The sequence below is a fragment of the Pleurodeles waltl genome, chromosome 6, assembly GCF_031143425.1.
Source record: "Pleurodeles waltl isolate 20211129_DDA chromosome 6, aPleWal1.hap1.20221129, whole genome shotgun sequence".
In the NCBI taxonomy this organism is placed as follows: domain Eukaryota; kingdom Metazoa; phylum Chordata; class Amphibia; order Caudata; family Salamandridae; genus Pleurodeles; species Pleurodeles waltl.
In genome coordinates this window covers 57359802-57384863 of record NC_090445.1, presented here as the reverse complement: position 1 = coordinate 57384863, position 25062 = coordinate 57359802, and the positions used below count along the sequence as shown (strand labels likewise).

The 25062-nt window shown below is 46.5% G+C and overlaps 1 protein-coding gene across 2 annotated transcripts in view; it reads left to right on the top strand.

The window, feature by feature from the left end:
* Positions 1-25062, top strand: part of LOC138299189 (E3 ubiquitin-protein ligase TRIM39-like) — a 180813-nt gene that overhangs the window by 16324 nt on the left and 139427 nt on the right. For both annotated transcript variants that reach the window (XM_069237286.1, XM_069237287.1), the window contains exon 2: positions 12543-12638. In XM_069237286.1, coding sequence (XP_069093387.1) covers positions 12543-12638 — 96 coding nt within the window. The remainder of the gene's footprint in view (positions 1-12542; positions 12639-25062) is intronic.

Sequence of the window (25062 nt, the reverse complement as noted above, 5' to 3'; positions counted from 1 at the left end):
TCTAAGCAGGGCCACTGGAATTATCCATCAGCTAAGTACCAAATTATGTGGGAGGGCTCATTAAATTATGCAACAAGAAAAGGCAAATTATGGTGTGTAATACAGCACACTTTGGAATAATATTAGTTTATTATTTTGTAATGTTAGCCATATTAACACTATCTGGACAAAGGATTTACCCAGAGACGTTTTAAGGCATGGCCAAGATGGGCTCTGGCCCAGGGCCCCACCTTTCTATACACCCCATCATTAAGCTTTCAGGACAGCCTCAGACATTGCATTAATGCAAAAATGATGCGACGCCCTACACAATATGAAAAGGGGTTCCCATCTTTCCAATCTCTCATTACTATTCAAAGAATTTAAACTGATTGGGGTCCCTGAAGAACTGGGTTCTCCTAAAGGGTTTGGGGGCCAAAGAAAAGGTTTGTTAATGATCAGACTACAGTTGCTGAAGACTTGAATGAGCTGAAAATGGACAATAAATTCAGAGTTGTTCCAATCAGGGGGCCCCCAAATTAGGATTGGCATGGATCCCCCAAATTCTTAAGATGTTCCTGGTTTCACCTCAGTGCCAGTTTAACACACAAGTACAACAGAAATTGACCAGTCAGCCTTTGGTGAAGGGTCTTCCACTCTGTGGCAACATGTGTTACTGCACTTTTAGTGACTTTTGATCTGTTTAAACTAGACACAATTGTTTTCTTCAAATCACTAGATTATGCAGCAGATGCAGCAAATCTTTAATTATGCAAAAAACGCTGCAGATGCACAATTGCATAATTCCATTTCCCCTGACTGTATGTTTGGTGAAACCGACACTAACCTCACACACCAGGCTATCTCCCAGATCATCAAGATGTGAGTGCTTGTGCCCTTTCACAGCAGAGATATACCTATCATAATTTGCATAGGTCATTAAATATCACTTTGATCAATGTGAATGAATCACAGTAGCTTCAATCCTGGTTGAAGTCTAAAATACGTTTCTTTAAATGCAAAAATAAGCAAATATAGTGACATTACCACACAGGAAGAGCTTTGCCCCCCAAGCAAATGAGCTCTTTACAAATATCCCCTTTTTGTATATTTTCTGCTCCTATGCAGCCAGAAACAAACATTCACTTAAGAGAAACTGAGGCTCAGACAGTGGGACCTAGCAAGTCTGCAACCATCTCGAGAAGAACAAAGAAAGACCTTGAAGAGATAGAGATAATGTTAGACCTGACAGCCTTAGGGTGGTCACCCCTAACTTTTTGCCTGCCTCCCTCCACTTTTTGGACACTGTTTTTGCTGGTTTTAGGACTATGCACACTCTATCACTGCTAACCAGTGCTAAGGTGCATATGCTGTCTCCCTTAAAACATGGTGACATTGGTTCATATCCAATTGGCTTATTTAATCTACTTGTAAGACCCCAATAAAGTGCACTACATGTGCCAAGGGCCTTAGATTAAATGCTACTAGTGGGCCTGCAGCACTGATTGTGCCACCCACATAAGCAGCCCCATAACCATGCCACCTCAGGCCTGCCATTGCAAGGCCTGTGTGTACAGTTTTACTGCCAATTCGACTTGGCATTTAAAAGTACTTGCCAAGCCTTAAACTCCCCTTTTTCTACATATAAGTCGCCTGTAAGGTAGGCCCTAGGTAACCCATAGGGCAGGGTGCTATGTAGGGAAAAGGCAGGACATGTACCTGTGTAGTTTATATGTCCTGGTAGTGTAAAACCCATAAATTTGTTTTCCACTACTGTGAGGCCTGCTTCTTTCATAGGCTAACATTAAGGCTACCCTCATATACTGTTTGAGTGGTAGATTCTGACCTGAAAGGAGTAACAAGGTCATATTTAGTATGGCCAGAATGGTAATACAAAATCCTGCTGGCTGGTGAAGTTTGATTTAATATTACTATTTTAGAAGTGCCACTTTTAGAAAGTGAGTCTTTCTCTGCACTTAAATCCTTCTGTGCCTTACAATCCACGCCTGGCTCGGTTGGTTGACAGCTCCCTTGTGCGTATCACTCAGACAATCCCAAACACAGGATGCTCAGGCACACCAGGTCTTCCTGGACTGGAAGTGTGGAGGGCCTGACACTTACATGTCAAAGGACAGTGGCCTGCACTCACACAATGGATTGCCAAACCCCCTACTGGGACCCTGGCAGACAGCATGGAACTGAAAGGGGACCTTGTGAACTTCTAAGCCACTCTTTGAAGGCTCCCCCACTTCCAAGGCACGTTTGGGTATTTAAACAGGGCCTCTGACCCTACCAACTCAGACACTTCCTGACCTGAACCTGCAACCTGTTAAGAGGAACTCCCTGGCTGCCCAAAGGACTCACTTGACTGGTTTTCTGCCAAGGACTGCGGTCCTGCTGTTGCCCTGCTGCCTTGCTGCCCTCTGGCTCTGCGGAGAAGTGCTCTCCAAGGGCTTGGATTGAGCTTGCCTCCTGTTTTCTAAAGTCTCAGGGCCAAAAAGACTTCAACTCTGCAAAGAACTCCTTGTGTTGCGAAATTTCAATGCACAGCCTGCATCGCGAAGAGAAAATCACTGCACACCGAACTGGAATGATGCAGCCCGGCTGCCTGAGTGGAGATCGCCGCAGCACCAGTGCTGCGACCCGAACTTCGATGCACGTCCCACTGGAATGACGCAGCCCGACTTCCTGCATGAAGAATCGATGCAGAGCCTGCTGCGCAACAGAAATTTCCACGCATCGCCCACTGGATCGATGCAGCTCCTGTGACTTCATCCTGCATGCCCAGGATTTCTTTGCATCGTCCCCAGGGCGTCCAAATACTCCGCAACCCAAAGAGGATCCAAGCCTGCACGCCAGAAATCGACACAAGGCCCTGGCTGCGTGAAAAATATCGACCCATTGTCTGTGTGCACCCGGAGAAACCAACACACACCTCCCCTTTTTCCACACATCTCCTCCTCTGCGGTCCCTTGCGGATAATTTGGATGCAAACCAGGTACTTTGTGCTCACAAGATACACTTATTGCTTTTAAGGACTAAAGACTCTTTTTATCATTCTCTAAAGTGACATTTCAATGTGTTTTGACTTTATTTCATCCAGATAAATATTCTATATTTTTCTAAACCTGTGTGGTGTATTTTCGTGGTGTTTATACTGTGTTATTGCCTGATTTATTGCACAAATACTTTACATTTTGCCTTCTAAGTTAAGCCTGATTGCTCAGTGCCAAGCTACCAGAGGGTGGGCACAGGATAATTTGGATTGTGTGTGACTTACCCTGTGTAGAGAGAGAGTCCTTGCTTGGACAGGGGGTAACCTGACTTACAACCAAAGACCCCATTTCTAACATTGGTGATCAGCGGTTAGGAGAGGACTTGTATTTGTGCAGTGACATACAATAACTACGTGCACACTACCTACCCACAGTTGAAGGTAAACTTGATTTTTTAAATCTTTTTCTGTAATTTCATTTTCTGTCTGACATTTTAACTAAATCCTCATTCAACATGTCTCTGGCTGGGTCTCATGCAGGAGCTGAAGATTGTGACCTCACCAAGCTGGAGACATACACTGTTAACAAGCTAAAGGGGTTCTGCAAGGGGATGGGATTATCTATCCAGGGTGCCTCCAGAAAGGAAGAATACCAAAAGGTGCTGAGGGCCTGGGCAGAAGCCCATTCAGATGAGAATGTTGAGGAGGAGAAGCAAGAGGATGGCCCCTCAGAGGATTTTTTGCCAGCAGTGGGGTTGTTACCCCTTGATTTGTGCCCCCTAGTAAACCAGGAAGCAGTGTCTCTAGCCATGGCCTGACCACAGAGGAAAGGATGGAGGAGAAAGAATTTCAACTGCAAATGGCAAAGTTAAACATGGAGACAGAGGAGAGGTAAGCAGAGAGAGAAGCCAAACAAGCTGAGGCTGAAAGGGCCTTGGCTGAGAAGAAGATTCTTCTGGCTCATGAACTGAGTCTCAAGGAGCTGGATATTAAGGCGAAACAGCCTGAGTCCAGCAATGATTGTGGCAGCATACACGCAGGACCTGCTGGGGAACGGAAGGTTTGTATACCCAAAAATGTACTGCCAAGTTATGTGGTGGGAGATGACATTGATAAGTGGTTGGCTGCTTATTAAGTTGCACTAAGGGATCATGGGGTTTCTGAAGAGCAATGGGGGGCAGCCTTGTGGTGGTATGTACCAATAGTGGGGAGGGACGCACTCCTTGCATTGGATCCAAAGGATCAGAACACATACGCATCCATGAAAACTGCTTTACTTGCCAAGTTTGGGCTGACACCTGAGAAATACCCTCAAAGGCTCAGGGACAGCACCAAACTCTCCGCACAGAACTGGGTAGACTTTTTTGATTTCTCCAGTAAGGCACTGAATGGATGGGTGCGGGCAGTAAAGTAGATGACTATTTGGTGTTATATAATTTGATCCTGAAAAGCATATGTTCAATGTTTGCTTTACAGAGTTGCACCAGCACCTAGTTGACAGTAAGCTGACTGATCCTAGAAAGCTTGCTGAGGAGGCGGACCTCTGGGTTAGCACCAGCGTCCAAGAAGGTACCTGGGGGGACACCAACAAAGGTGGTCAGAGTTCCCACCAGAAGAAAGAGGGGGGAGAAAAACATAAAAATAAGGAGTTCTCAAAAGGCCCCCTTAACAATTCCCCGGGGGGGGGGGGTGGTAACCACTCCCCACCTGAATCTGACAGGAAACCAGGGTACTTTGCCAAGAAGAAAAGAATGTTTATCTCCAAATGCTTAGAGTGCTTCAAGTTTAGACACTCTAAGGATGGCTCCCAGTGTCCCACGAGGGCACAGCCCCCCATTTGAGGGCAGACACCTGGGTTGGCTAGTGTAGCGCTCGGGGGGAGATGGTCCCAGTTAGCTTTGGGGAGCAGATAGAGTTGTCACTAGTATCCCTGGGAGATAAGGAAATTGTGCCAAAAACCCACATGCCTGCCAATACTTCCAAGTATAGGCAGTGAGTCACCATTGATGGGCAAAGGGTGGAGGCTCTGCTTGACACAGGATACAGTATGACTACTGTTTGGGGTCAGCTGGTGTCCGCAGAGCAGGTCTTACCTAATACATTCTACCAGGTCATAGTCGCTGACAATAGCGAGAGCCACCTTCCGGCAGCTCTGGTTCCCTTTGAGTTGGGGGGTCTCTGGTACTCTAAAAGTAGCTGTAAGTCCTGCCACGCCTGTAGATTATTAGACAATGATCTTGAGCACACTGCCTGGAAGGAGGTAGGGCTCAGATCCCACCTGGAGATGTTAGGTTTGCCTGAGTGGGTCTGCATGACCACATGGTCCATGGCTGCCCAGGAAGGGAGTCAAGGGCATCTGGAGCCTGGAACAATGGGCCAGAAAGCTGCACAGAGGAAGGGCAAGGGGCACGGAAAACTGGCCCTAGATATTCCTGCGGTGGTTGACGTGGCCCTGGAAGAGGAGACCCCAGAGCCAACTAGGGAGGATATTGCCCCCCTGAGTAACCTGCCTGAGCTTGCTGGCAAGTGGAGGGTGGGCCAACCAGGGAGGAATTCTGCAAAGCGCAGAAGGAGTGACCCACTCTTGAGGGCCTGAGGCAACAGGCCTCAGCCTAAGCAGCAGGTGAAATCTCTGGCGATTACCACACATATTGGGAGAATGATCTCCTCTACAGTGAGCCTAAGGTGCCGGCCGCTGGGGCAGTGTTGCAAGCTGGCCTAGTTTGTAGTGGGTACCTTGGGTAATTACACCCTACACCAGGTCCAGTTATCCCTTATTAGTGAAATGTAGTAGTGTTCTAGCAGCTTAGGCTGATAGAGGTAGCTATAGCAGAGCTGCCTAGGGTGAACTAGGAGACATGCTAAGCTCCTGCAATACCACTTACACTTACACAGTACTTATACACATGTAAAGACAATACTCAGTGTTACCAAAAATTAAGGCAGTTTTTTTGGGTGACACACGACCAAAAATATCTTAGAGGCAATACTCCTTGAGGTAAGTATTATACACAATATATACACTAGACACCAAAATAAGGTAAGTAATTAGACACAGGATAGTGCAAACAATAGGAAATGCTATAGAATTCAATTGGAGAAAATAGGTCTTGGGGCAACACAAACCATATACTAAGAAAGTGGAATGCGAACCACAAATTCCCCCCTAGACAAGTGTAGTATGTGGAGAATCACTGGGAGAGTAAGAATACAGCAAAGGTAAGTAAAATGCCCCGTCCCGGAGCCCAGGAAAGTAGGAGTAACGTACTGCAAGTTTCCTTAGGACACACTACAAGATGTGATTAGAGTTATTGTAAGAACCAAGCAAGACTACAAACAACAAATGGTGGATTCCTGGACCTGAAGACCTGCAAAGGAAGGAGACCAACTCCAGAAGTCGAAAGAAGTTTCAGGAAGGACAGGAGCCCCTGCCAACCCAGAAGAGGGTGCAAAAGAATAATCCCCAGTTGGACATAGACTGCAGAAATGTACCCAAGGAAGATGTCAGCGGATTCCTGCATGATGCAATGGATGTCCCACGAAGAGTTGTTGGAGGCAGGCGGGTTTTGTTGCTGAATTCATCCAACAAGCCTTGGTTCTGGCAAAGTCGTGTTTTGCGTCAACTTGGCGCTGTCTGGACCCAGGAGGGACCTGGGGGCCTCAACTCTGTGTGAGGAGGAAGAGGGGGCTCTCAGCACTTCAGAGAGCCTTCAGAAGATCAGACAGCACCCACGGGAGTCCCAGAACATGGGGACAAAAGTGGTGCAAAATGCAGTTGGTGCAGCACAACAAAGGAGTGTCTCACTCTGCCAGAGGTCAACTCAGCGAGTTGAGCATCACCGGATAGAGTGCTGGGGTCCTGGGCCAGGCTATGCATAAAGGAATTTTGCAAATAGTGCACAGAGGCCTCAGGCGGTGCGGAAGACACAATGCACATGATACCGACGTTCTCTGGGAAGGCAAGGTCTTACCTCCTCAAATTGGGACTGCAGGACCTCAGGACAGTCTGTGTCGAAGGGGTCCACCCTCTGTGTTCCAAGGAGCATGCTCGTTGCCAGGAGAGGAGTCCAAGAGAACCAGTCGTCGACTTAGAAGGTGCCTGCTTCAGCAGTGGTGCAGGGTGAAGACAGGGAGTCCCCAGAGCGTGCACACTGTGGAAACTGTTGCAGTTGCTGGCTGGAGCTGAAGTTGCAGAGGAAAAGTATCCCTTCTGGATACTTTGTTGCTGTTACAGCGGAGTCTGAAGCGAACCCACAGGAGAGACCCTAAATAGCCCTGAGAAGGGGATTGGCTACCTTATCAGGTATGGACCTATCAGGAGGGGTCTCTGATGTAACATGGACAGCGGAGGGGTCACTCCCCTTTCCTTTGTCCAGTTTCATGCCAGAGCAGGGACTTCGGGTCCCTGAACCGGTGTAGACTGGTGTATGCAAGAAGGGCACCATCTGTGCCCTTCAAAGCATTTCCAGAGGCTGGGGGAGGCTACCCCTTCCCAGCCTGTAACACCTGTTTCCAAAGGGAGAGGGTGAAACACCCTGCTCCCAAAGGAAATGCCTTGATCTGCCTTCCTGGGACTGAGCTGCTCAGACCCCAGGAGGGCAGAACCATGTCTGTGAGGTGGCAGCAGCTATAGCTGCATTGCAAGCCTCAGAGAGCTGGTTTGGCAGTACTGGGGGTCCATGGTGGAGCCCCCAGGATGCATGGAATTGGCTCCCCAATACCAGATATAAAATGAGGGGACAATTCCATGATCTTAGACAACTTACATGGCCATATTCGGAGTTACCATTGTGAAGCTACATATAGGTATTGAACTATATGTAGTGCACGCATGTAATGGCGTCCCGCACCCACAAAGTTCTGGGAATTGCCCCTGAACTATTTGGGGCCACCTTTGGTAGTGCAAGGGTGCCATCACACTTAGGGGGTCATTCTGACCCTGGCGGTCTTGGACCGCCAGGGCAAGAATGACGGAAGCACCGCCAACAGGCTGGCGGTGCTTCATTCCCTATTCCGACTGTGGCGGTAAAGCCGCGGTCGCACCGCCGGGGCCGGCGGTGTCCCGCCAATTTTCCCCCAGTGGTGATAATCCGCCAGGGCAGCGCTGCCCTGGGGATTATGACCCCCTTGCATGGCATACAGTGAAAAGCGCGACGGGTGCAACTCCCCTGGGGATTATGACCCCCTTACCGCCAGCCTGTTTCTGGCGGTTTACACCGTCAGGAAGAGGCTGGCGGTAAGGGGTGTCCTGGGGCCCCTGGGGGCCCCTGCATGGCCCAGGCCTGCTTTTCACTGTCTGCATGGCATACAGTGAAAAGCGCAACGGGTGCAACTGCACCCGTCGCACGGCCGCAACACCGCCGGCTCCATTAGGAGCCGGCTCCTGTGTTGCGGCCTCATTCCCGCCGGCCCAGCGGGAATGTTGGAATGGGGGCTGCGTTATTGCGGCCGCATGGCGGGCGCTTGGCGGTTCCCGTCTGGGGGCGGCAGTAGCCGCCCGCCAAGGTTAGAATCACCCCCTTAGTAACTTTGCACCTAGCCTTCATTAAATGAAGGTTAGACATATAGGTCACTTATAAGTTACTTAAGTGCAGTGAAAATGGCTGTGAAATAGTGTGTGCACTATTACATGCAGGCTGCAATGGCAGGTCTGTGACAGGGTTTGTCTGAACTCCTTATGGGTGGCAAAAGAAATGATGCAGCCCATAAGGATGTCCTGGAACCCAATGTCCTGTGTACCTAGGTACCATATACTAGGGACTTATAATGGGGGTCCAGTATCCCAATTGAAATTGGTAAATGAAGTCACTAGCCTATAGTGACAAAGTTAAAAGCAGAGAGAGCATAAACACTGAGGTTCTGGTTAGCATAGCCTCAGTGACACAGTTAAGCACTACTGATAACACATATATTAGGCCACAAACTATGAGCACTGGGGTCCTGGCTTGCAGGATCCTAGTGAGAGAGGCAAAGCATACTGACATATAGGTTTTTATCTATGAGCACTGGGGTCCTGTCTAGCAGGATCCCAGTGACACAGTAAAAACACATTGACACACACTCACAAACAGGCCAAAAGTGCGGGTAACCATGCTAGAAAGAGGCTACTTTCTCACAGGCAGCATGTGTGCTGGTGGTCCCCCAGTGTTACCAGGCCTTCCTACTGGGCCTGGCTCACAACATCCCCCTAGCAGGACATTTAGGGTATGACAAGAACTTTTCCAGGCTTGTCATAGACTTTCATTGGCCTCATATGCGGGTAGCCTCAGATGCTTTCTGTAGGTGCTGCCCAACCTGCCAGGCTAGTGGGAACCCAGGGAAAGGGCTCAAGGCCCCCCGATCCCACTCCCCGTCATTGGTGCCCACTTTGAAAGGGTGGGCATCAACGTCATTGGTCCCTTGGACCCCAAAACCGCCTTAGGCAACAGGTTTATCCTGGTTTTGGTGGACCATGCCACCTGCTATCAAGAGGCAATCACTCTAAGGACAGTGACTGCTCTGATGCGGATATTTACCCGTGTGGGGTTCCCAAAGGAGGTTGTGTCTAACAGAAGCACAAACTTCATGTCAGCGTACATGAAGTCCATGTGGGATGACTCTGGGGTAACCTACCGGTTTACCACCCCTTACAATTCTCAAACGAATGGGCTTGTTAAAAGATTCAACAAGACCCTGAAAGGCATGAGCACTGGCTTGCCTGAGGCCATGAGGCGTACGTAGGATGTCCTCTTGCCATGCCTTCTCTTTGATTAAAGGGAGGTGCCCCAGAAAGGGGTGGGGTTCAGGCCCTTTGAACTTCCACTATGGGTACCCTGTCAGGGGACCACTAAGCATAGTCAAGGAGGGGTGGGAGAAAGCTCCCAAGAAACCTCCCCAAGATGTGGTCAGTTACATACTGGCCCTCCACATCCAGACACAGCATTGATGGAAACCTTCCAAGAGCAACCTCAAGGCCAGTCAAGAGGTGATGAAGGAGTGGTATGACCAGAAGGCCACTCTGGTAGAATTCTCACCTGGAGACAAAGTATGGGTGGTGGAGCCACTAGAGCTTAGAGCTCTCCAGGAATGCTGGACTGACCCATACGAAGTCAAGCAGCGAAACGGGGAGGCCACTTACCTAGTGGACCTCAAGACCCCTAGACCCCTAGAAACCCCCTAAGGGTTCTCTACCACAACAGACTGAAGCCTCATTTTGAGTGGTCTGACGTCAGCATGCTTCTTGTGACAGATGAGGGCATGGAAGAGGAGAGTGAACCTCTCCCCGACCTCTTCTCTGCCAAGGAAGGTGATGGGTCAGTGGAGGGTGTTAATCTCTCTGACTCTCTGTCACTAGATCTGAGGTGAGACTGCTACGAGTTGTTGGAGCAGTTCTGATCCGTGTTCTACCTCACTCCTGGGCTCACACACTTGTCCACGATATTGACACAGGAGACAGTCCATCTGTGAAGAACAAAATTTACAGGGTGTCAGACAAAGTGAGGTCCAGCATCAAGGATGAAGTTGATAAGATGCTGGCTCTTGGGGTGATAGAGAAGTCCAGTAGTCCCTGGTGTAGCCCAGCAGTGTTGGTTCCAAAATGCGGCTGCTCCTGGTGCCAAGCCAGAACTCATGTTCTGCATGGACTACCTGGGTCTCAACTCTGTCACAAAGACAGACGCTCACCCCAGACCCCGAGCTGATGAGCTCGTAGACAGGCTAGGTGCCGTGTTCCTTAGTACCTTTGACCTCACGCCAGCGTACTGGCAGATCACCTTGACTAAAGGGGCTCAAGAGAAATCCGCTTTTTCAACTCCTGAGGTGCATTACCAGTTCAGAGTGATGCCCTTTGGGCTGAAAAATGCCCCTGCTACCTTCCAACCGTTGGTTAACGGGGTCCTAGCAGGCAAGGATGCCCTCTGCGCAGCCTACCAAGACGACATTGCTGTCTATAGTTCCAGCAGGGAGGAACACCTACTCAACCTCAAGGAGGTGCTTCAGCCCCTGCATCAGGCAGGCGTGACCAAGGCCAGTAAGTGCCAGATTGGGCAGGGTTCCATGGTGTAATTGGGACACATAGTAGGTGGTGGCAAGATCACCACTTTTCATAAATTTTTCCCCTACATATACAAAGTCCACTTCAAAATACTGAGGGGATGGATGAGCCCTCAGTGAAGGGTGTAAAGTTGGACGTGAGATCTGTTAAACTAAAAATGGATCAGGGTTATTTTAATATTTGCTCAAGCTCAACTTTCGTTTTGAAAATGATCTCCTGACCTGCCACTCCTTCCTGCTGCCAGCTGAATTTAGAATGGTCAAGCTTTGGGGGCAGACAGTCTATCCCATGGCTATGTCTATGTTCAGAACATCACATGGTCTAGTCCTTTTCTGTTCCCCAATGAGGCTGACCCTGACAAGATAAGGCTCTGCTGAAACTCATCCTTTCCCCTCTTATCACCAAGAAGAGGAGGATCATTGAAGCTTGTGAGCCCACTCCCCCTTCTGATGGAAGGGAAGGGAATGGCTGATACTGAGGTGACATCAAGTTTCACACAGGGTTTCTCTCAACTTCCCCTGAAGATGCATCTCTCGACTGTGCTGCTTTCTGCTGCCCTACACCAACTCACAGAATTGAAAATGAGGAGTTGTACATAGATAAGGCCAATGTCATTACATCATTCCTGACTGGTACTGTGTATTGGGCCTTCAAAGTATGGTAAGTAGGTGGAACGAAAGGGACACTGGAGGGATTGACATCACAGCTGTTGGCATCACATATTTACCACCTCATCTAATTGATTCACCACCCCCTAATACTGTTGGATGTTTCACACTCAAGGATTTCTCTTGGCAGGATTAGAGTAAGTGGTCCCATAAATATGTGGAAGGAGCACATAATTATGTGCATATACCCACAATCCGGGGTGCTACCCTAACAAACAGGGACTGTATCATGAGCATGTTTTCTGCACTGTGCGTCTTGAGTGCATATATTAATTAGACATCTCTCTGAGTTAGTACTTGGGCTGCAGACAGCATAGCTCAGAAAAGCAGGGCAGTAATTACGTCTTTGTGTTCCCAAGCTCTGCTGTTTACAAAACATGCATTAACTCAGAGGTTTTTCAAGTTGATGTATGTACTCAGTCCCCCAAAAAGTAATGTACAGATCCCTTCTGCACCAGCACAGAAAAGAGGAACTTGATAAATGCTTTTGACTGACCCATAGAGACTGGGTAGCACAACTGACTATTTATTACAGTGTTGAGATAAGTTAGTGCCCCTTGTACATAATTATGAGACTGTTTACTTTGCTACTATCTTAGTGACGCTCTATGGTGATAGAAGCCAGATTAAAACATACGTTGACTGTAGTTTGGACAAATCAAACTTTTTACAGTCAAGATCTAAAGTTTGCAAAAACATTAACGAATGTACTGTAGATTATGTTAATATTGCTGAACATAGCTACAAGCAGTCACATTCCACCACATGGTAACTGATAAAGTAACTGTTCTTGCTTCCTTTAATGAAGCACTGGAATTGGGGTTAAGGGAAGGGATTGGGTAATAAAAATCTGTGGTCTGCATTTCAGAAATCACTTCATGACCATGTGGAGCGACTGAAGAAGGAGCTGAATGACCTGCAGACATGGAGAGCTGAAGAAAGCAGGACAGTGGAGGAGCTTGAGGTGAGAGTAGCCCTGATAGTGTTTATGTGAAGTAAGCTGTAACAGTGCAGCAAGGTGACAGGCACAGGGGTACCCCCTGAGAGACTAAACTACAGATGAGAGGGGCCCTGCTTGTGCTTATGTAAAGTGTAACAGGGCAATGAGGTAAGAGACATGGGGGTACCCCTGAGAGGCTAAACTTCAGGTGAGAGGGGCCCTGATGGTGTTTACGTAAACTGTAACAGGGCAACGAGGTAACAGACCTGGGAGTACACCCCTGAGAGACTAAACTAGAAGTAAGGGGAGCCCTGCTGTTGTTTATGTGAACTGTAACAGGACACTTACTGAGGCCAGAGACAGTGGGGTACCCCCAGGGCTGGCTTTAGGACTGGTGGCACCCTGTGCAACAGTTTATTGTGGCACCCACCACCCCATGAACTCCTCCTCAGTTTCACAAACTACCACCCGGCAAATGTGCCCCTCATCTCTTCATCGCTCCCCTTTCACATACATTCATGTGTTTTAACGCACTTGTAAAGGCTGGCTTTACTAATCCACTCAGCTAGCCACATAAAATATAGGTGCATATTTAAGAGCCCCTAGAGCCATTCTAACACCATATTAGCGTCATTTGTTTTTTACGCTAATGTGGCGTTAGAAGGCCAAAAACGCAGTGACATATTTACAAAGTGGCACAATGCATGCTTTGCTCCACTTTGTATCCCTTTGTGCTACATTATGCCTGTGCCAGGCATAATGTATGCAAAGGTAGGATTCTCCCATTAGGGAGAGCCAAAAAATGGCGCAAAGAAATCTGCCAGATTTCTTTGCAGTATTGTTTTCTGGCACTTTTAATGCCTGCTCACAGCAGGCATTAAAAGGAGGCTTCCGTTGCTTACAATAGGCCTCTGGGTGTTTTGCAGGATTAACGTCAACATTTTTGGTGCTAATCCTGCAAAGCCCCAAACTAGCATAAAAAAGTCTGACGCTAGTCCCCTAACTACTGTCATGGTGCGCCGTATTTTAGAGATGACGAACACATGGTGGCGTTAGCGGGCGGTGCTAAAGGGCACAAGAAAAGTGGCGCAGCACTGTATGCAGCGCCACTTTTTTCCAAATATGTCCCATAGGGCAGTGCTTAATTTGTAAATAAAAAGGTGCAGGTGCCGAAAGCACTCCTTTTAAACACGAGGCTGCTGCAGTTAAATGTGTGAACACGGAATACAGAGGCAGCGTAATCCTGAAGCCATCTCGGGCCTCTTCAATCCATTTACAGGCACTCCCTGCCCCTTCGGCTCACTCTTGCGGATTTCTGCTTTTTCCCATTGTGCCGCTTTTTGTTTTTTCTCTTCCTCAGCCTTTCCCATATGTGTCTTTTTCTCGCAGTAAATGCTTGAGGCAAAAAAATAATAACCGGCCCTCAAAAATAAGTGCTGGTTCTCCGCACCATAAACAAACAGAAATGAAGCACTGCCATAGGGGTATATTTAAGAGCCCCTAGTGCCAATCTAACACCACATTAGTGTCATCTTTTTACATTAATCGGGCGGTAGAAGGCCAAAAATGCTGCGCCATAGATACAAAGTGGCGCAATGCAGTTATTGGGCCACTTTGTAATCCTTTGCGCTTCATTATGCGTGCACCAGGCATAATGTATGCAAAGGGGGCATCCCCCCATTAAGGGGGCCAAAACAATGACGCAAAGAAATCTGTTAGATTTCTGTGCGTAATTTTTTCTGAGACTTTTAACGCCTGTTCAGAGCAGGGCCTATGGGTGCTTTGCAAGATTACCGTCAACATTTTTGATGTTAGTCCTGAAAAGCGCCGGACTTGCATAAAAACTTCTGATGCTAGTCCCCTAACTTCCGCCATGGTGCACCGTATTCTAAATATAGCGCACACATGGTGGTGTTAGGGGTCCGCTAAGGAGTGCAAGAAAAGTGGTGCTGCACTGTGTGCAGCACCACTTTTCATATATATGCCCCATAGTTCTGTTTTTTGCAGCAGGCATATTAACCCTCTATGCTACTTTATGTTGAGACAAAGCTGCCACTGGACAAAACCCCCATCTCTCTCTCTAGCAGAAACATTAATCACAAAAGGTATCTTGAGATTTTAATTGTTTCTTGAAGGCTAAACGCACAAGGAACTTTTCAGCAGGTGCTTTTAAATCGCAGGTTTCTGAAGTTATTAATAAACACAGCGCTCCCTTGAGGTCAGCGCCCGGTGCGGTCACACATCTCACACCGCCCAAAGGCCGGCCCTGGGGTCACCCCTAGAGACTAAACTAGAGGTAAGGGGAGCCCTGTTTGTGTTTAAGTAAACTGTGACAGGGCAGTGAGGCGAGGGAGACAGGGTACCACTGAGAGACTAAACTAGAAGTGAGGGGAGCCCTACCTGTGTTAAAGGAAAGTGTAACAGGGCAGTGAGGCAAGATACACGTGGTTACCCCTGAGAGACTAAACTAGAGGTGAGGGGAGCCCTGCTTGTGTTTAAGGAAAGTGTAACTGGGCAGTGAGGTGAGAGACACGGGGGTACCCCTGAGAGACTAAGCTACAGGTGAGAGGGGCCCTGCTTGTGCTTTTGTAAAGTGTAACAGGGCAGTGAGGTGAGAGACACGGGGGTACCCCTGAGAGACTAAATTAGAGGTGAGGGGAGCCCGTTTGTATTTAATCTCCCAAATAATTTAAAAAAGTTCAACCACAACTTACTCAAACAACTTCCAGGAAAACTAGTAGACAATGCCTACTACAGCACAAATAACAGCAACTGGAAAACTGACTTCATTTTCTTCACCAAATGCCCTGCAAAATGGAGAAACATTTTCCTTCTCCACCTACAAATTACTAAAACAATCAAAACTCCCTATGAAACTGAGAGCACGTCCTTTAGACCTTATATTTCTTTTGATATTTTATTTATAAGGAAACACGTTGTGAGGCTGCATGGACCTTTAGACTTTGATAGAGAGAAAGGGTACGCCTCAAAACAATTCATCAATAAACAATCCCATCAATAATAACGTCAAGTTATCTATGGAGTCAATAACCTGGACACACCATGACCTATTTGGCCATAAATCACCACACCAATTTAGTAACATTTAAACATTTATTGCCCTAGATTAACCATGCTAAGATCACGTAAGCTTCTAAAGAAATTCAGCTTCTGTAGTATATGAATAGTTAGACACTCAAGGATAATCGTACAGAGTAACAACAGTATTACATGATGAATAGGAATTGCATACATTTAGTTATTGCAGATGAATCAAACATCAATCAGTTCATTGAACAGTCGGATTTGGGATAGGGAACCTTAAACTATTTCCAGAATCAGAGTGCGCCTGTTTGGACTTCATGCAAAAAAGGGAAAAAAACAGACAAAGGTTAATTTAGAAAACATCTATATATGGCGCTAGCAAAAATCAGCGGTTAGATTTTCTAAAGGGAAAAACATAGGAACCTGCAAGAGAAAACATAATTGCATGTTATACCTCTCCTTCATGGATTCAGCAAGGCTGCAAAGATCTCCATCAGCAGAGCATTCTTGAGGTTGGCTTGAGATGGACAGTGACATAAGGGAACGGTTTAGTAAAGATGGGCTTAAGGTATCTGAACCATCAATGGCAGAAAGCTAAAGCACAAGCACTGCAAGCAAAGAAACTGGGTAACATCTGAACAGCAAGACTAAACAGCAAGACTGAGCGACAAAGACTGTCTAACCCGTCATCAGACTTTGCAATATTAAAGTCACAGAAAATTACTAGATTTTCTGCCATTGGTCAGTTAATGGGATCACTATGTTAGGACTAATCAGAATTAAAGTAACTGTCCACAAAGTTGCCATCTTCTTTCTTCAGTTTTCCAATACCCGGTTTCTCATGAGGTGATTTCCTTTCCTCCATTCACACGGTGCTCATAATGTGAAGACTATATTCCATTGTTTTCTACTGACACACTATCAACTAAGAAAGTTACAAATATGTTGCTGCCAAAGAACATTTCCCCTGTACCAGCAATGGTCTGGGAACGAACATGATAGCATCTTCCCTTCGCATTAGCTAATTCTAAACTTTTCCTCTACATGTGAGCTAAGTAAAAGCAGGCCTTCTGCAAAATAAAACGTGCATTTAAAATGTGCAATATAAACATTTCATAAGCTTTAAACTAAACATCTTTATTTTAATAAAATCATTAGCAAAACATTATGCATAGTTAGTAAAATGTAAAATTTATTTCATTTGTATATTTATTTTCAGTAATACATTCATTTGACCTTGTGCATTCATTATTCGTGTAGGCGTTTTTCATTAACGTGCTCATGCTCATTAGCTTTTGTGTTTAATCACTCTTTTTAGTAATAAAACTACGCTCTCACAAAACTAAACTCACCACTGCCCCCTCCCTAAGTTTTAAAGGGGAGATCCCCATATCTATGTGCTGGATGGGGAACATACTTATTCAAGCATCAGACCATCACCTCACCATCTTTGATCAACAATTGTTGTCACTTCTCGCCTGATTAACACAAGCTGGTCTTGCTCCCCACCCACCCCCCTCACTTCCTCCCCTGTCTGCTAACCCAGAACCTGTTCCCCTCCAGGAATCCTCTTCCACACTATGCACCACCACTAATCTAGAAAGCATTATTCCGAACTCCACTGCACCCAACCTAACGACCACACCGAAACACAACTCGCACAGTGGACATAATAGCGCCAGTCCAAATTCAAGATCATACCCACTGAGACCCCTTGAACACAACCCCAACTCTCAATATAAAACCCACCCACCCCAAACAAACCCTCTACATCCCACTCCTCAATGACACCGCCCTCCCCTCTTTTGAGGATCACCCCTCCTCCATAGACGCGGTACCTAACGTGTGCCCAAACACCCATCAAAAAAGAAGCCTCTCAATACTCTTACCCTGCTCATGTGCCATATAGAGCAAAAACTGACTGTAGCTAAATACATTTCTCAACTAAAAAACTATCTTATATTCCAGGTTAAATTCACACACACACACACACCCCTCCTGAGAATAGAGAAGCAAACCTGTTGGACCTCTATTCCCTTGAGCCGTCTATCCCACAAACCCTACTGAGCTCACAACCGCCTATTCTCAATGGAAGTAGAATCACTCAGCAAATTCTACAGCACAAAAATCCCGCAAATTGACCCCAAAAATCGAATCCTTCGAACTAACATTTTTTGCCAAAACACCTGCTCAATACACCACTATTCAGACACTACACTCTATAAGTAATAGTCCTAGCTCACCACCCTGCACAATCCTTAACTGCAGATCAGCAGTTAAACATGCCACCGAATTAGCTGAAACTATACTTGCTGAGTGAATAGACAGTGCATTCCTAACGGAAACCTAGGTCAATGAACACTCAACCCCGATGCTAGATTTTCTCACACCTCCTGGCTATTCTATCATCAGACATGAGAGACCTGGACGAACAGGACAAGGGCTAGCGATCATCCACAAAGAAGAAACCTAGCTTAACACCCTTGAACCCACAAACTCTTCTGGCCTTCGAATACCTCAGAGTCAAACTCGCTAAAGGCACCACTGCTACCAATCTCCACACCATCTATCACCCATCTATCACCCCGCTGGTGATCGTACACTCTTCATCAATAACTAAGGTCCATATTTATGGTCTGTTTGTGCCGCTTTAGCATAATTTTTTATGCTAAAATGGTGCAAACTTAACTTCATATATATATTTTGACGCTAGACCTGTCTAGCGTCAAAATATTGGAGTTAGCAAAATTTTAGCAAGATAGGTGTTCCTATTACGCTAACCCCTTAGTGCCATATTTATCCCCCCATGTAAAAATGACGCATGATTGGGAGGCAGACCAAAATAATGATGCTAAGCCTGCTTAGTGTAATTATTTAACGCCTGAGTTAGACCAGGCTTTCTGGTACCTGTGGGACCATTTCCATGGCCAAACTCCAAGAAATGGCCCCACAGATGCCCAACCCAAGCCCCAGCAACACCTCCACCCACACCGGAGGGACCCCAGAGAATATGGGACCTCGTCCTGGGAAGGTATTGGTAAGTATCTTTTTTTAATGTGCTATTGGGGGCCACTTACATGGGCCCCCTGCCTGGCACCGGGTGTTACGGCCTTGCCCAGGGGACACTGGTCCCCTGTGCCGGCCATTGGGGTGGTGGGCATGACTCCTGTATTTACTAACACAGGAGTCATTTTTGTGTGGCTGTGTGTCAAAAAATTATGCTAGTGCCATTCCATAAATATGGCGCACGGATGGCGCTATGGAATGGCGCAAGCCGGTGGTAAGACTTTTGCCACAATACTGCGTTAGTGCAGTTTTGCGCCAAAATCCATAAATATGGGCCTAAACGACCAAATAACACAGTACTTCCTAACTCCCTAAATGACGTGATCCTAGGGAACTTCAACCTGCACTGGTATGACACAGCTCTAAACACCTGAGGGAACTCAATCAACAACTCAAACATCCTTGAAAAGACCTAGGTGAGCTCCCTCAAGACAATTTTCACCGCAAAGTGCCATCCCCGTGGAAACACCCTGCATTTGCCAGAATGGGCACCTGTAACGGGTAATATATCCACGCTGGATGACGGAGGTGTCCGAACTCACCCTGTCAACTGACCGGACACACCAAGCACTCCTAAAGACCCATTGGGAAGTAACCCCCAGGCCAAATGTCCTTCCACAAGCCATTTTTAGGGAAGAAGCAGTCTTCTGGTCAGAAGTGCTAAACTCCGTATACCATGAAGCAAGTCTAAGAGGAGGCATCCATTAGAGCCGGCGAGGCACTATAATCAATACAGTCATCAAGGGTGGCAACAGAGATAATCCGGGTGACTATCAGTTAATCTCCTTTATTGATGTTGATGCAAAGAACTATGCCTTTCTGATCCTTGCTGAACTAACAACACGATCTCAAAAACATAAAATTGTTCCAATTAACCAAACAGGCTTCAGGAAAGGAATGGGTACTACAGCGAATATTTTAAGAACTTAGTTTCTGGTAGAGCAGAGTAGACAGCAGCACAGGAAACTACATCTTGGTTTCATTGATTATAAGGCCGCCTTCGACCGAGTGAATAGACACCTGCCCTGGAGCAAGCTGAAGCAATGGGGCCTTCCAGCCCCCCTCCTCAATGCAATAATTTCCTTATACCCAGACACATGGGTTTGCATAAAGACCCGAGATGGCACAAGGCTTACAAGCAATCAATCAATCAATCAATCATTCGCATTTATAAAGCGCGCTACTCACCCATAAAGGGTCTCAAGGCGCTGGGGGGGGGGGGGGTCAGTGCTTGAAGAGCCAGGTCTTGAGCTGCCTTCTGAAGGAGAGGTGTTCAGGTATGGCGCGAAGGTGGCTGGGCAGAGAGTTCCAGGTCTTCGCTGCCAGGAAAGAGAAGGATCTTCCTCCGGCGGTGGCTTTGCGGATGCGGGGTACGGCTGCCAGGGCCTGTCCGGCGGATCGTAGAGTGTGCGGAGGAGTGTAGAAGGAGACGCGGTTGTTGATGAGTTTGGGTCCGAGGTTGTGAAGGGCTTTGTGTGCGTGGGTGAGGAGTCGGAAGGTGATCCTCTTGTTGACGGAGAGCCAATGGAGTTTTTTCAAGTGTCCTGAGATGTGGTGGTGGCGAGGGATGTCCAGGATGAGTCTTGCGGCAGCGTTCTGGATCCGTTGGAGTTTCCTCAGCAGCTTGGTGGTGATGCCCGCGTACAGGGTGTTCCCGTAGTCCAAGCGACTGGTGACGAGGGCGTGGGTGACAGTCTTCCTGGTGTCGGTGGGGATCCAGCGGAAGATCTTGCGGAGCATGCGTAGGGTGTTGAAGCATGCTGAGGTCACCGAGTTCACCTGTCTGGTCATGGTGAGGGATGAGTCCAGGATGAAGCCGAGGTTGCATGCGTGGTCGGTGGGTTGGGGAGTGCTGCCTAGGGTGGGGGGCCACTAGGAGTCGTCCCATGCGGTGGGGGTGGGGCCGAGGATGAGGACCTCCGTCTTGTCGGCGTTCAGTTTCAGGCGGCTGTCTGTCATCCAGTTCGCCACTTCCTTCATTCCTTCATGAAATCTGGTCCTAGCTGAGGTGGGGTTGTTTGTGAGGGATAAGATGAGCTGGGTGTCGTCGGCGTATGATATTAGGTCGAGTCCGTGTTTGCGTGCGATGTTCGCCAGGGGGGTCATGTAGATGTTGAAGAGAGTGGGGCTGAGGGAGGATCCTTGAGGTACGCCGCAGATGATCTCCGTGGCTGTGGATCTGAAGGGGGGCAGGCGGACTCTCTGAGTCCTTCCGGAGAAGCAAATTCCCTACATCCCTTGGCGTGAACCAGGTACTTGCTCCACATCTGTTCAACCTATTTATGGCAGAAACGTTCACCCCCCTCACCTGGGAGGGCTCTCACTGACACACCTACTTTATGCAGACGATCTGGTACTGCTCAGCTGCACTAATGTCGAGCTACAAAGATCCCTAAACATTCTTGCAGATTACGTTCAATCCAATCAGCAAGAAATCAATGTGTCAAATTTGAAAATAATGTGTGTAGGCTGCAATGCTTCATTAGAGATGGTGCCATACTATAAATATCTCAGAGTAATTTTAGATGCCCAGGGTTCCTTCCGCCAACAGAAGAGATACATCACGCAAAGAGTCCCAGTACTAATTTACACTTTTTCCCTACTGCCCAAACGGCTACCCGGTCCATCATTTCGCCCTCTGCTAACGGTCATTTCATCCAAACTGCTTCCCACACTAGCCTACACAAGAGTGGCAATGCACGGCCTCGATGAGCCCCTGATAGAAAAAACACAGCTCAAAGTATTCAGATGAGTATTTAAATTACCAAACTCTGCCTCACCGGCGCAGGTGCGCCTTGAATGTGGACTTGTATGGAAAGACTTGGCCACAAGAGCAGAGGCAGTTAAAACTTGGTACAAAATCAGTCACTCAGCAGACAAATAGAACAAAGCTCTTTGGCAGGTCCTAGAATATGACCAACACTCAGCCTATAATAAGTATATTCAATCATCAATCATCACACTACGACTTAAGGATCTGTCGGAGGCACCCCAACATACAATTTGTTCTATAGAGGGGCTACTAAGGCCACTAAACTGCTTTTGTTTATTGAAGATAAAGCCAAATTTAGTGCCCGGGCACACGCGTGGCTGACCATAAAATACTATGCCAAACTTGAACTGGCTACCTATCTCTCCACAATGTTTGCACCGCACATGAAACATAATCTTATGACAATGTGACTAGGCAACTTGCCAACACTGGCCAAAGCTCCTAGAAGAACATTACCTTGCAGCAGTGCAGGCACAGTGCATGCCAAAAGGAAGATCTAAAACATATGATCTGCATCAGTCCGGGTCTGCTAGACCTCCGAAAGAGATTTCTTAAGTGGATGTTCACCGACAGAGCCATAAGGACCTGCAGGGGAGCCATAGAAGCCTGCTTCAGTTCGCACGACCCCCAGCTAAACTGTAAGTTTCTCAAGTTCTTGAGATACATTATGCAAAAAAGCGTTGTTCAGGTTTTTAGCTCCAGTGGGTCGGACAGCCACACACCCTTGAAGACTCATAATTATCTGTGACACTTCTTAAATCCAGGACAGTAGTAAACTGATGTTCCCTCATTTAAAGTCATCTTGAACTCCCTGCCTGTATATCTTTTATCTCCCACCATAAGCAAGACACTTTTTTTAAGATTCATTCCTTTTAAATTTTACATTTTCAATTTACATCTAATCTCTGTGTATTAAAATCTTATTTTTTTTCTTTTTCACAATGTTTTTACCATGTAATTTGGCAAAATTGTTATGGTTTTAATTAACTGAAACAATACATAAATAAACTAAAAGTGGTATGACACAGAGAACCGCACAGTCCGTAACCTAATAAGCCTTTGCGATATCAATGACCTCAAGCAACTTTGCAACAAACAGACGTACAGCAAAGACTCTACTCTAGATGTTAAAATTACCAGAATTTAGCTTGTCTCCCTTCAATCCATCATTTAGATCGACTGGTCTGATCACCATCTTGTACTGATTAATCTCAATGCCTATCACATACACTACCCCTTCCCACCAACAAACCCACGCACTAGGCAAGCAACATCAAACATATTCTGCTAACTGAGCTGGAATCCTGGATTACACTTGCAAGCTTTCCTTCACACAGTAGCTGACCTCACCGCCTAGTGTAGCTCAGGTGTGTGAGATGTTCTTGACCAAGCTGCACTGCTCAAACTAAAGTGGTCTTGAAAAATCCAATCTAGAACCTGGTTTAAGTTAGAGTTTAACAATGGGAGGAGACAACTAAGAAAGACTGAGAGGCTATGTAGACAGAACCTGGCACCGGCACACCTCACACTCCTGAGATTCACATGACTCTCCTACAAAAAACACATCTTTAGAGAAAATACCACTTTCTTTCACAATCAACTAGACTGTGCGAAGAACAAACAAACTACCCTTACCTCCCAACATGAAACAACTGCCACCAATGAACGCTGTGAAGAAATAACTAACTTCCTCACTGGCAGAGTTGCAAAAATTAAACAATCTACATTCACGACACTTTTTAAACACCCAGCTTGCCTGCATCAATGACACATAGGTCACCATGGAAACTCCCTTCTAAGACTTAATTAAAGACCTGAGTGATCCAATAAAAATCAAAAACAATAATGATCATCTACAACTAAAAAACAATGCTTAGTACGAACCCATGATAGAAGGAGTCATTCACAATAATTGGGAACTTGAAGTCCACATCACACACTATCAATCCCCTCCCCTTCACCCTTGTACAAAACCTCAACCATATCATCTCCCAGTCTTGGACCAAAATCATCAACACCTCTCTATCATCAGGCTGTGTACCTGAATCCCTCCACATAGGCCAAGTCACACCCATTCTCAAAAAACCTGAGGCGGACCAAAACAATCTGAGTAATCTCAGACCTATCACCTACCTTCTCTTTCTAGCCAGAATGCTAGAGAAGTGTCCCCTGCTTCAACTCAACCAATGTATAGAAAAGTTCAACCTCCAGGACACATTCCAATCAGAATTCAGGAAAGGCTGTAGCACAGAAACTGCTATGCTCAATACATCAGATGACATTCAAAGGCCCTTAGATGAAGGAGACTAGTGCCTCCTCGTCCTACTCAACATTTCATCCAGCTTTACTTGAGATATTCAAGAACTCCACTAGTATCAATAGTACTGTCTTGAGATGGATCACGTCCTATCTGCAAGGTTCACGTGCTGTCTGCAACATCGCTCTCAACAAATAAAAATGAACATTTGTCTCTCAAAACTTGCACTAGTTTCACAAGCAGGTACCTCAAGGGTAAATCCTCTCCCTAGCCCTATTTAATCTCTTCATTGAACCCATCACTGTTATTTTGAACAAAGCAGGGGTCAAAGATCACGCATATGCAGATGACACACAAATCTACTACAAAATAAAATCACCAGTGACCTCCGGCATCTTAACACCACACTAATTAACATAAAAACATGTCTCTCAACACCAAACACCTTAAGCTGAACCCCATCGAGACAGAACTACTACTCCTCTCCCCAAAAAGATAATCCTTTACCTATCCAAGAGTGGGTCAAGAGTGTGGACATGCTAAACTGCTCTCTTTCACTTTCCAACTCCATTAAATCCTTGGGAATCACTCTGGACAAAAACATGTCAATGGAGCACATCAACAACTTAGCCAAAGGAGCACTCTACACACTAAAACATCAAATTGTTTATTTCCCCTGGTGATCTTAAGACAGTAGTGAAATCACTAGTCCTTTCGAAACTTGACTACAGCAATGCCATCCTCACAGAAAATCCAATATGTCAACACAGCTGCCAGTGTCCTCACAGGAATTAAACAATTTGATCACATCACACCTGCCCTTAAGAGTCTCTGTTGGCTTCCCATCAAAAGAAAATGCATCTTCAAGACAGTTTGTATCACCTACAAAGCCTTAGTACAAAAAAACCTAAGTACCTAGAAACCAAAGTATCAAGAGCAAGAAGCCTCCGTCACTGAGAAGCTCCAACTCTTTTCTTCCCATACCTCCTAATCTGAAAAATAAATGATCCCAGACACATTCCTTCTCAGGTAAAGCTCCTAAGATCTGGAACTCACTCCCTAAGGATCTCCCCTGCAAACGCTCTTTTTCTTGCTTTATAGGGTACCTCAAATCTCTGCTACTCAACAGCTACTTCAGCACACGCTGAGCTGTAATTCCCAAAGGCCCAACTCACTTTTACAGGATCCACTGGGACAGTCGCCAGACTCTCTCTGTCTCCAACGTCATTCCTCAATGCTTCATTATTTACTTTCTTGAATTTTTGAGATCTTAAGGTTGTTTTGCTCTGTAATTTGCAACCCATATG